The sequence below is a fragment of the Squalius cephalus genome (assembly GCF_949319135.1).
Source record: "Squalius cephalus genome assembly, chromosome: 3".
In the NCBI taxonomy this organism is placed as follows: Eukaryota; Metazoa; Chordata; class Actinopteri; order Cypriniformes; family Leuciscidae; genus Squalius; species Squalius cephalus.
The window spans coordinates 17,300,876-17,312,554 of NC_137124.1; the positions used below are offsets into that span (position 1 = coordinate 17,300,876).

General features: G+C 40.3%; 1 protein-coding gene across 3 annotated transcripts; it reads right to left on the minus strand.

The window, feature by feature from the left end:
* Positions 1-1,307: 1,307 nt before the first annotated feature.
* On the minus strand, positions 1,308-10,953 carry rcor2 (REST corepressor 2). Of its 3 annotated transcripts, none has more exons than XM_079867137.1 (13): positions 10,795-10,953; positions 7,735-7,857; positions 7,372-7,428; positions 6,968-7,048; positions 6,112-6,164; positions 5,858-6,019; positions 5,411-5,535; positions 5,248-5,314; positions 4,421-4,660; positions 4,032-4,109; positions 3,752-3,809; positions 2,768-2,985; positions 1,308-2,631 (listed from the first exon to the last, which is right to left on the minus strand). In XM_079867137.1, exons 2-13 carry the CDS (start codon positions 7,853-7,855, stop codon positions 2,260-2,262), a joined length of 1,632 nt encoding a protein of 543 aa, XP_079723263.1. In that variant the 5' UTR covers positions 7,856-7,857; positions 10,795-10,953; the 3' UTR covers positions 1,308-2,259. The 3 variants fall into 3 exon arrangements, with proteins under 3 accessions (XP_079723263.1, XP_079723264.1, XP_079723262.1); XM_079867138.1 differs by lacking the exon at positions 10,795-10,953 and adding an exon at positions 10,146-10,219; XM_079867136.1 differs by lacking the exon at positions 10,795-10,953 and adding an exon at positions 9,484-10,114.
* Between the last annotated feature and the right edge of the window lie 726 nt (positions 10,954-11,679).

Genomic DNA, 11,679 nt, shown 5'->3' on the forward strand with positions numbered 1-11,679 from the left:
ATCATTACTTTTACCGGTTCTTTGTGGCAAGCTTTATGTGTGCGCTTGAGTGCGGCTATATTACGTAAACGCTCATATCCTGTTTAAGTAATTAAAATAATATACGATTTGTCCACGAATGGCTTTATGAAAAACAACTAGTCGACTAGAAAAAAAATTAGTCGGAGGCAGCCCATATTCCGCATATTTTCGAGCCAGGCAGCAGGCAATTCTGGGTTGAGCGAGCGACCCTGCGGAATTAGCGAGCAGTGCGGAATATTCAGAAAAGCGCTCTGATCGGAACAAACCCGAACCACTGTCTGCTGAACTTGCGCAGAAACATCAAAATAGATAACAGCTTTTTAAAATTGTTTTTAAAACTAAACATTTAGACTATTTTAGCACAAATGATGAGCTTATTGCCATTTTTTTATAATTCTTGACAAACTTAGAATATATTAAAAGTTTTTTTCTTTTTGAAGAAAAGTTTTGGGTGGGCCTGTTAAAAAGTGGGTGGGCCTAGGCCCGTCAGGCCCACCCATAACGCCGTGCCTGGCCTACATCATGTAACATTTATCTTAACATATAACACTAGAAAGTCTGTAAAATCTTGATTAACAGACAACTGCTTTTACGTAGCCTCTCTAACGTTACCTGAATGGAGAGATGAGTCGCGCGCGGACCACAAATAAAAACGGGCGGGAACAGCTCCGAAAGAAGGCAGTGACTGGATCTAAAACCTGCCATATATCTCAGACTCTGTAAGTTACTGAAACCACACCGAAAACACTCCAGACACGCGTGTGTAACGTTGTCCGTTCACATTTTATCGGTCAAATACGGTTATTCACAGAACAATGCAGATTTGTTTCGTTTTTTACTTACTGTTGAACTGTGGCTGTCAACAACATAAAATAATCACGATCCATCTTATGATTTATAGCTTTAGAAAACAAAATGAAACCATATTAATTTTGTTCATGTGTTAAAAAATGATTGCCTATATATCTTAAGTTTGCATGTTAACTTTTGACAGCTGAAAAACTAATCTAGTGGGACCTCCTTGTGGCCCCCAGACCCATTTGGAAACCTGTTCGGTCAGAACAGGTTTCCAAATGGGTCTGGGGGCCACAAGGAGGTCCCACTAGATTAGTTTTTAGCATGTTGCCTCATATTTCTGTGAAAAATTACTGAAAATGTGTCACATTCCCACCTATTTGAGACCTGATTAAGCATAACGTGTATCATCACCTATTAGTGCATGTGTATTTAAGGGTCTTGAAAAAAATAGCTGTAGTTTACATAGAGTACCAACAAACTCATCTGGTCATTTTCACTTTATTCTGAAAAAGAAAAAAATCTAAAACAAAAATAGTCACAAGCAAATCCAGTTAATATGTAAACAGTTCTCACATACATACAACATTTTGGAAGAAACGAGTACTCTCGCACGAGCTTCCTCGGGAATCATCTTTAGTGTTTTTGATGCTGCTGTGTTTGTGCCTTTAAGAGCGAGATGAAATCAGTGTATTTCAGAGTTGCAACAAAAAAAATCAAGTATTTTGCATCACTTAGTGCTTAGTCAATATTTACTATTACTACATAAATTCACTACCTAACAATATCTCAAGGACCTAATTATACAAACGACAAAAACCGCTTCACCCAGGACGATTCTATCAGCATGGCTCTTCAATGGCAGAGTGAGTTTCCTGACACCAGGTGTACTTCACAACACTCGGCAGTGCCTGTAGTCATGCACACTAGGTGATGTGCAGCTGTTGCCATAGAGATGGTGGAAGGAACAACTGAGTCTGTTGTCGTGGCAGTTTTTAATTCCAGTGTATAAGGTTTTACCCCACAATTTTGGTTAAACTTCCAGCTTCCGCTGAGCTTTTTATGACAGATGGTGTTTCAATAGCTGTAGTTAGAGTGGAAGCAGTTGTGCTTGAAACTGTTCACGAGGTATAGCTGTAGGACCTGAGGTCAGATGTGTTCGTGGGGTTTGTTTTTTGGCAAGACTGGAAGTTTATATGCATTTATATGGAGGGTTCTTCTCGGTCCTGAAGTGAAGAAGCAGATCACACTGTGTGTTACATCCTTCCTGAATTGCTAAATGTGTTTTGGTACATGTCCAGCTTTGCTTCCAGTTCACCTCTGGGTTTTTTTTTCTTTTCATATTTCTCTTGAGAGGCATTACTACATTGCCCTTTTACACTGATTTGAGACCAAATTAGGTCTCCTAAAAACCATTATAAAAAGGCAAATGTTCCATGGTGATCAGTGTGACTGGGGGGATTCCACCTTCAGCCCCACCAGTGAGGGCGGCAGCTGTCCAGCAGAGGCGGAGGAGGAACTTAGAGAGTTCCTCAGTGCCCCCTGGTGGAGCGAGGATGCCACCGCAGGTCTGATGAGCGGAGGGGGAGGGGGAGGGTGATTGTGGGGCGTCCGGTTTTGTAGAGGTCGCGTCTGTAGCGGGGGAGGCTGGCGCAGCAGGCTAGGGGGCGCTGAGGGGGGTGCAGGGCGCAATAAGGGTGGCGGTTGAGTGAGGGGTGTGGAGGACTGGGCAGAGTTGGGGTTCCCACCAACACTAGCATCTGAAGAGGGCAATAGACTATCAGAGTGAGGCGGAGAGATGCCGTCCATCTTCACCTATAATAACAAAGAAAGATAGAAAAGAGAAAATTAATTCCACGGTTGTTGTTAACTGTTCTTTATCTCCAAGATAAAAGCCCTGCCTGCTGAAACAAGTCCTATTCCACCTATTACACAACTCAAAATCTCTTACCTCATCATCTTCCGCTCCTGCCGACCCATTTAGCTCCGTGTTCACGGTCCTCCCGCTGCTCCCTTGCACCACCTCCTGTTCTGCCTGCCATTCACGTAGCACCTCCTCAAGATTGAAGCGTCTCCGGTAGCTGACGAAGAACGAGCTGACCTGCACTGACGTCTTGTTGCCAATCACGTCCGCTATGGCTGCAAAGTCTTTACCGTATCGCCTAATAGCTGGGAGGCATGTGGATGGAAAATAGCTACGTGATAAATCTGTTCACAGCAATGCTTAAAATAAAACAATATTATGCATTCAATCTGTAGTATCTCCTACTTGCAAATCCTCTGACATCTTGCTTTAAAATGTCATTGAAGGTAATAGCTTTAGATACACTCGCACAATGACATTTCTTAAAGTTGGCACAAACAAGAAATTGTGCCCACAGATAAATAATTGACAATAAATACTTCAATATTACATAACAAAAACAAGAAAAGAGACTTAATTACTGCAAAGTGTCATGAAAGATTACAAAGTGGTGAATAGGAACTCCCTAATTTGGCATGAGACCATCAGTTTGGGTAATATTAACATACTAGTAACGTTTACTTTACTTTTAGGACAGGTATTAGTTGTACCATACATTCTAGCAAGTGTAAGTCTTAGGTTAGCTGGATTTAGCTACTTTATGATGTTTTCAATATGTATGCAAGTAAACAAGTGAGACTTTTGGGAGGATCTTCACTGCTCTCAAACCAGGAATTACAGAAGCATTCTTTATTTTTACCTATGGATGCATTAAATTAAAGCTCTGGCTGATAACCAATAAAAATACATAAAAATTCTACACAATTTTGTCTAAATAAATAACACTTCAAACTAAAATCAGTGGTTTTAAATGCTACATGTGAATTTAGGCATCACATCATTATAATGTTTTGAGATCTGTTCTTAAATTGATGGATTTCAGGAATTATAGAAAATGATATTCCAGCTCACCTTGAACAGCCAGGAGCTGCTCCTCCGTCGTCCAGCGAGTGTTGATTTTTTGAGAGGGCTGAAGGAAATGCGGAGCATGGAGAAAAATTAACAGTATAATGTAGCATAACTATGGCATTTTGATCTGAATCTACATTCACACTCTAAAAATACATTAAATGGCATTTAATATTGTGCCTTGCTTTAACCACACAATATACTGCAGTTCCAATTTTTCAATGTAGTGTGAATGACAAATGTGTGTGGTTTGTGTATCAGAGCAATGCAGATGAAAACTTACCTCTGAAGGTCTCATGCCTTCAATCTCATCACCCAAGCTGTGCTTGAGAACGCTGTTGGTTTGCTTGATACTTTGGACCTAAAAACAAAACAGAGCCAAAAATGTTCTGAGAGGTGATCGCATTTCTTGATTGAACATTTCTTATTATCATCCATGTTAAAAACAGGTTTTGCTGCTCAATGTTTTTTTTAGTAACCATAACACATTTTTTCAGGATTCTTTGACGAATAGACATTTCAAAAGACCAGCATTTATTTGAAATAGAAATGTCACTTTTGATCAATTTAACACATCCTTGCTGGTTAAAAGTATTAATTTCTTTAAAAATCTTACAAACACTACCAAAACATTGTGATTTGATACTGAAAGTGTGTTTCCATGCACATTACCTGTCTCTTAAGTGACACTAGTTGTGTGTCCAGCTGTCTGATAGAAACAGTTCCTGAATCAGTGGACGCAGAGAGGGTGACGATGTCCTCCTGTTCCAGGTACATGCCTTTAGGAGGCCTGCGGCGAGCACGGAGAGGGTGGTGTCGGTACTGCGCACCCTGGTTCTCTTTCCGAGTCGGAATAGACTTGCTTGAAACTTTATCACTCCCTCCTCCATTTCCAGAGTTCTGCTTTGCAGCCTGAAAAGCAGCACACATGCAGACTTTTTTAAAATTAAGACTTTAGGATCTTATGAATGTCTGAAGCAAAATGTGCATCTTAGGTCCTGTGTATCACTGGTCATTTTATTTCAATCATTTTGAAACAACTTTTTGCCTTCACTAGTCCCTGACCACTGATTTTTATAAGTACTAATATTCCATTGAGTCACTAAATTAATATAGAATTAAAAGCTGTATGTATAATTATGAGAGAATGTGTAAATGTGCTGACAATTCTTATTTTTTTATGAAATATTGCAGTATTTATTATAAATTATTTATCTGTGCACATCATTATTTAAAAAATAATTACTGTGCCCTTGCAATCTTTAATTAGAATAACTTCCCCTCCCTCTTGCATCATCATCTCTTCTCTGATGAGGTTTTTACCAGCACGAGGGCGGGACAACCTGTCACTCACATGACATCACAGCAATATCTAACCACAACCATCCAATCAATTCTCAATAGACAAAATCAAGTCCCGCATTTGTTCTTGTTCAAAGACGATCGCAACTTCCGTATTATGCCATTGAGTCTAGTTATCTGTTACACCACAGGCTCACCTCTTTCTTGGCGTTGATATCAAAATCACTGTCACTGCCTGGTTCTCCTTCCTCTACCTCATCATTACTGGCAGAAACAAAAATACACACTTTGTAACCGTGCATGTCTGAGAGCCACAAGCGTTATGATTCATTGTCATTTCTCTCCATATTTCTCTTTTACCTCTCATCCTTTTCTCTCTTGCTGAGGAGCTTGCGTGCTTGGCGGTCCATGACACTTGTTCGGGTTCTAGTTTTCTTCCAGGAGTAGTAATACTTAACCAGGCTTGAGATCAGCTTGTCTGGAAGCTGGAAAAAAACAAGCTGATTAATACTCTGAAAAAGAACAAGATTCTATGACCTGAATCAAATTTGTAACATTGAGCATGTGAACTCAATTCTTTGGAACTTTCTTAAAACATTTCAACAGATGACATTACAACAGGTCGGTCTCAATACAAGACAACAGCTCATAGTGTTCAAGTGAGACCTCTCTATGACTCTTTACATGGATGTGTGATTCTACATTGGGCCGTATCTCAAGATGCCTGCTCTTCTGTAGTTGCAGGCAGATGTGAGAGCAGCAGATGACTCTTATATAACCCATCTTGCCTCCATCCCTCCCGCTCACCATCTGTTGGATGCGATGGAAGCTCTTGCCATGAAAGCTGAAAGCCTGTTCAAACAGAACTTTGTCTTCCACTGTCCACTCATCAGGAAAGGGAGTGAAGTTAGCCAGGTCAGCCAGTGACTTCTCCACATCATGCTTGTGCCACAGAAGCATGCCAAGAGCCTGTTGATATAAGACAGAAGCACTGGAACAGTCATCTATGCGTCCATCTAAAGGAATTCCCCATCGTGCCTAACATTTAAGTGGAATGGTACCTGTTCCATGTTGTATCCGTGCTTCTCTTTGGCCATCAGAATATATTCATCCACTGAGAGTGAGAGAATGGAAAATAAAGTTTCTTTACAATCCAAAATGGCAGATTTGGTGACACCAAGGAATGGGAATTGCAAAAGACTTATCAATACACACAATGATGGTACCTACAATATGAATACATTGAAAGGCATCACAATAGCATAATAGAAAACAAAGAATTTGAATAAACATAAATAAAAGGGCTGTGAATCTTTGGGCTGACAGTGAATCGATTCAAAATAATGATTCACTGGGTTTCAATTTGATTTAAAGTTCAAAACAAATCATTTGGATTTTCGATGCAATTAACAATTTGATTCAGTGTTTTTTTTAATACATTTATAGGATTCTTTAAATATGTAATATATCTTAGGCAAGAAAAAAAGAAATACAAACGTCTCTATACCTCGAAAGAAACATTTTTTTTTTTTAAACAATGAAGAGCAGAATGAAAACAGTGTGTAGACTACATAACCAGAGACTGAACATTTACTTTGACCAAACCCAAATATCACAACACAACATAATTTGACTACTTTTAGTTACACATATATGCAAATAAAGAAAAGCATTTAAATACTGCACATTATCTTAATTCATTTTAACATTTTAAATGGATTATTGAGATTCACAATTTAAAGGTAGTTTCAATCTTGTGAAAAAAAATACACATTGCATCTACATACAACTGCACAGTAAACTGGCTTCTTTTTTAGAATAAGAAAAGTTTCTTTCCTTTTCTAAAGCACTCCTCATCAATGAGTCAAACTCTCTGCCATTTTTAGACCTTTTTATGTGTGAATAATTGTTCCTTACACATGGCATCGGACACTTGGCTGTTTGGTGACCAGACCAGCATGCTCCTCTGTTCATTCTCACTGTACCGGGATGCACAGTCTGTCAACACAAAGAACAAACATGTCTGACACACGGCACAGCAGCCTCTCTCAAATACCTCTGCAATTGTTTCCTCCTCACACAACCTTGTTTTTTCACTTCTCTATGCCTCTCTGCTGTTTTTTTTTTGGTATTTCTATATTATATATATATTTACTCAAAGACTATAGCTGTGTTCTCTCCTACTCCCCATAACTTGAGTGCACACAGAAACACCTACACACAGCCCTTTATCTTATCATGCTCATGCAGACTGTGAAAAATGCATGGAGTTCAGAGATACATTCATCTCTTCTGAGATTAACTCCCATCTTCCTCTTTACCTGGTTTAAACTCTGGGATCTGTGCCTGGTAGTCCCCACCAACGCGGATCATACTGTCTGTTTCAAAAGAGCAAGAGCAAAAAGGACGGTCAGGGAGAAGAAAAAAAACACAGGCACAGTCAGGCAGGCATAGTTAAAAACAGGCAGTGCATCCTCACAGACGGCAGAGGGAGAAAAGTGGGTGGAGGGAGAGGAGGAAAAGAGAATGGGGATGCTTGACCGAATACACATACAGACACTGATACATTGAAACATTTTACACTTAAACAATTTAGGATTGAAACTACGCTAACATGTAAGGGAATAAAGGTGCAGATGGTGGCTTGGTGTTGCTGGGTTTGTGTGTGAATGTGTCAGACACACCATGTGTGTGTTCCTCATCGCTGCTCTCTTCCTCAGAGTGCTGGCTGTTCCCGTTCGTGACTGTTTTGGCCCTGCTTCGGGACAGCACACCAGACCCTGATCGCTCCATCACTGATGGCATGGCTGAGAGAGAGAGAGAGAGAGAGAGAGAGAGAGAGAGAGAGAGAGAGAGAGAGAGAGAGTGAGTTCAAAACAATCAGCATTGGGGCCTTTGTTTTCAAAGTCTTAAAGGGATAGTTCACCAAAAAATGAAAATTCTGTCCTCATTTACTCACCTCATGTCTTTCCAAACTTGAACAGTTTTTAGTAAATGATGAATGATAATTGTAAATACTGTATATAAATTATGCCTTTAATCTAGAAGCATCTTTGATGCTAACTAATCTAGCTGACTAATATAACAAGTTATCCTTCTTGGAAAGAATTTGACCTATTTTTATTCATAAGACATATTGCTGTAAAAAAAAAAAAAGTCTAACAGCAATATTACAACAAAACAGACAACCAGCACAAGGAGGTAAGATAGCTTGCCAGTTGAATCACCACATGAGGTTCCTTTGGTTTCTTTATTGACTTCCTCAAGTAACATTTTTCCAACGGTCACATGATTACACAAACGTATTTTCTTTCTGTGAACAGCCGCAGTCTGTTATGAAATGTGGTGATAAAATCAAATTAGTCTCAAATTAGTATAAACAACTAAAATATATCTGACTGTATGGAAGTGAAGTCTGGCTCAAGAGATAGAAAGATGCTGTGGAGGTTTAAATGATCTTGGCGGTGTTTTGAGCGGCAGGTGATAGAGTTAATTTCGCCTGGCTGATGTATCAAACCACAAAGCGCGGGATATACACTTTAGTGAAACGTTTCTAAATTTGTAACGAATTGAGATAACTTTCATTTATTTCAACGCCAATAAATGAGACCTTGACTCAGTGGACAAGAAAGTCTTTGTTTCGCGAATGCTTCCAGAAAACTAACTGGGAGAGAACAGTAGCCTAGAGCTGACATTTATCATTTTACAAAAATGTAACGTAGCCTACGTGAACAGTTCCAGAACAACAGTTACCATCCTTTAATCGTAAACAATGACCAAATAATTATTTTATTAAGCTACTGCACAAACTCTCGCTATTTTCATAGATTATAACTCAAGAGGCTGTTTGAATTGTGATTTTGAGCATCCAAAAAAAAAAAAAAAGTAAAATGTCTCTAATACAAGTGGACACAAAAGATGCATTTGCTATATTAAGTACTGGCGCAATCAATTACATAATTGGGCATAATACATTATTTTGATTACGCGTCATCAAAACCCTAAATAGGATTAAATATTTGTTCGCACTTGTTAAGTAAAAAAATCGTTATGTGTCATAAAATTAAGCGTTGAATAGAGTGTGACGTCACGACCAGTGTCTCTATTGATTGAAGTTGCCGTCCGGCTCACTCAGTGTGAATTTAAACGTGCTCTTCGGATGAGTCCAAAACACTCAGTTATGTGGCACTGAACTGTCCCTCGCATAACAAAGTGTCCAATCAACTCTTAATAGTGTTACAGCTGAAAACAGCTATCGATTGCCCCCTTAAACTCCGAGAGGTCGCATCACTCCGACCACCATCCAATCATCCGTTCCTTGTTCATTTAAACATTTCTCTGAGTAAACGCGCACGGATTTTGCTCGGGCAATGATAATGCATCATTCAAACTTAAAAAGTACAGAAAAGGAAAAAAAGCATCTTTCCCCTCACCTCACTTTTCGCACAGTCGCTTACTCAAGCCTGGGTCCTTTTGTGTAGAGCCACGCTTATGTCCCTATTCCAGTTGATGGCTAGCTGTCGCTGAACATTTGCCTTATAACGTTAGTTGCCAGTCCGAATAGCAGTTCACTACCTGGCTTTCTTTCTTTCTCTCCTATTCAAACTTATTAAGCAAGAAATAAGTGCTGTAAAACATCAGCACTACGTACGTTTGGTAATATTCAACTCCATTAAAGCTTCAGTGGATTTTCGCACGTTTCTCATTCTCTCCAGTTCATTGCATCGGTCGCATACGGATCCTATCCGTGTGTATGTGCCGGGGAGACCGAACTCCTCACAACCGAGAAAACCTTCCGCTCTGTTCGCCTCTCCCCAACTAACTTCCATGTCAATTACATAGTCCCTTTAACCGGCATCAAATGCATAACAAGTGCTTCGGACAATGTAAAGGCTCGTTTCGTGAGTTAATCTGACCCTCGCAGTTCACAAATGCGCAATATTAAAAATAAAATGTTTCATGAAATCCTCGCATCGTAAAAAGCCGTTATTCAGACGTTAATTACGCCTATGTTTATATGTAAACATATTTAGAACATATCTGACAACTCTCTTCATGAAACGAGCTTAATACCGATCATTACTTTGTGCTTTACCTGCGGTGCTCCCACATTAAATCATACGGAACTACTTCCTGCTGTGTGTGCGGAGGGATCCGTCAGCTGTGAAATGCGGTGCTGAGGCTGCCTAGACCCTTCACTAATGTATGCAGGAAAGGGGAAAAAGCCTATAACTTGCCTATTTACCTTAATAATGAGCATTTTATGATGGATATCGTGTATTAGGCTTCATATATAGTTCTTTTACAACATCCAGTTGATAAAGGGTGACTGAGTCCTAAAGAAATCAATATCATTTACACTGTAAACCATGGACCCTGGTCTACAATAATTAAACATAACCTGAAGGTATTGCAGGTGAGAATAAACTTGATATCTAGACACAACTCTAATACTGACAGAATAAAGATTAAAGACTGGATTCAGACTGGTCTTGAACACTATCTGCCAGCAGGCCCCAAGTGATGGACAGATCCTTCCTTGTACACCCGTATACATTGATACTCTTTCTCTGTGGTTTTTGCAGACAAGAACAGAGACAGACATACCAGCACTTGTGGCACAAGACCCCTCCCAGCCATTCCCTCTCTGTCTATGTGTTTCTCTCTCCAACCATCTCCTCCCTCCCCTCCTTCATGCCTGCCAGTACTGTGCAAAAGAACCATCTCCATTTTCTCTAACTCACCTTAGTTGTCCCTTTATGATGATCTCTCCTTTCTTGTCTCTCTATCTCTCTCTCTCTCCTCTTCCTCTCTGTTAGACTTCCTCCATCCTCATCACCTCTGAGTTCCTCTTTCCTCCCCTCCCCCTCTCTCTATTCCTCCTCTTCTTGCACTCCCCCCACCACCCCCCACGCGGGCGTGCGCGCGCGCACATGCACACTACTCAGAGAAAGAGGTTTTCAGTGCTGTTCTCTGCTCGCAACCACAGGCCCGAAGGTGTAGTTTTGCTTCTCTTGCCCTATTTTTTACAAGAACTCTCTGCAATAGCATGGAAGCCACAACCCATTGTTCTCGTGCTACATTATAGTATGGCCTTTTAGGTCGTGATCAGCTGATTTATAAACATTTTAATAGGAATTAAAATCACTCCATCGTGGTTATCGAACATGTATTAAGGTTCAGTGTGAGTTGTGCTGCAACGGAAACGGTGGTTTTAACAGCGGTGAACTCTCTGACCCCCTCCCTTGTTTCCCCTTCTGAAAATGCCATCTCTCCCCGTCGCGAGACAGATTACCCGAAAACAAAAGGTTCGGGGCGGGGCTTCGTGACGGCCCATCTGCGGGAGGGGCGTGGTCAAGAATATGCAGCGTTCTTTGCATTCAACACATGATAGACCTTATAAGTTATGGCTGTGGATTGTTTATAATAAACAAGCAATGGGTGTTCAGCAAGGGATATGTCAAGACCATCCTAGATGTGTGAGGTTCAAAGTTTACTGTAGTGTTCGATGTATTGAAATGAATCACCACTGGTATTTAAACACGCACTCGATGCAGTTCAAGCCATGATGATTCTCCAAGGTGGAGACACACAGTAGCAGTTCCTCCACAGTAGCAACTTAAGTTGCT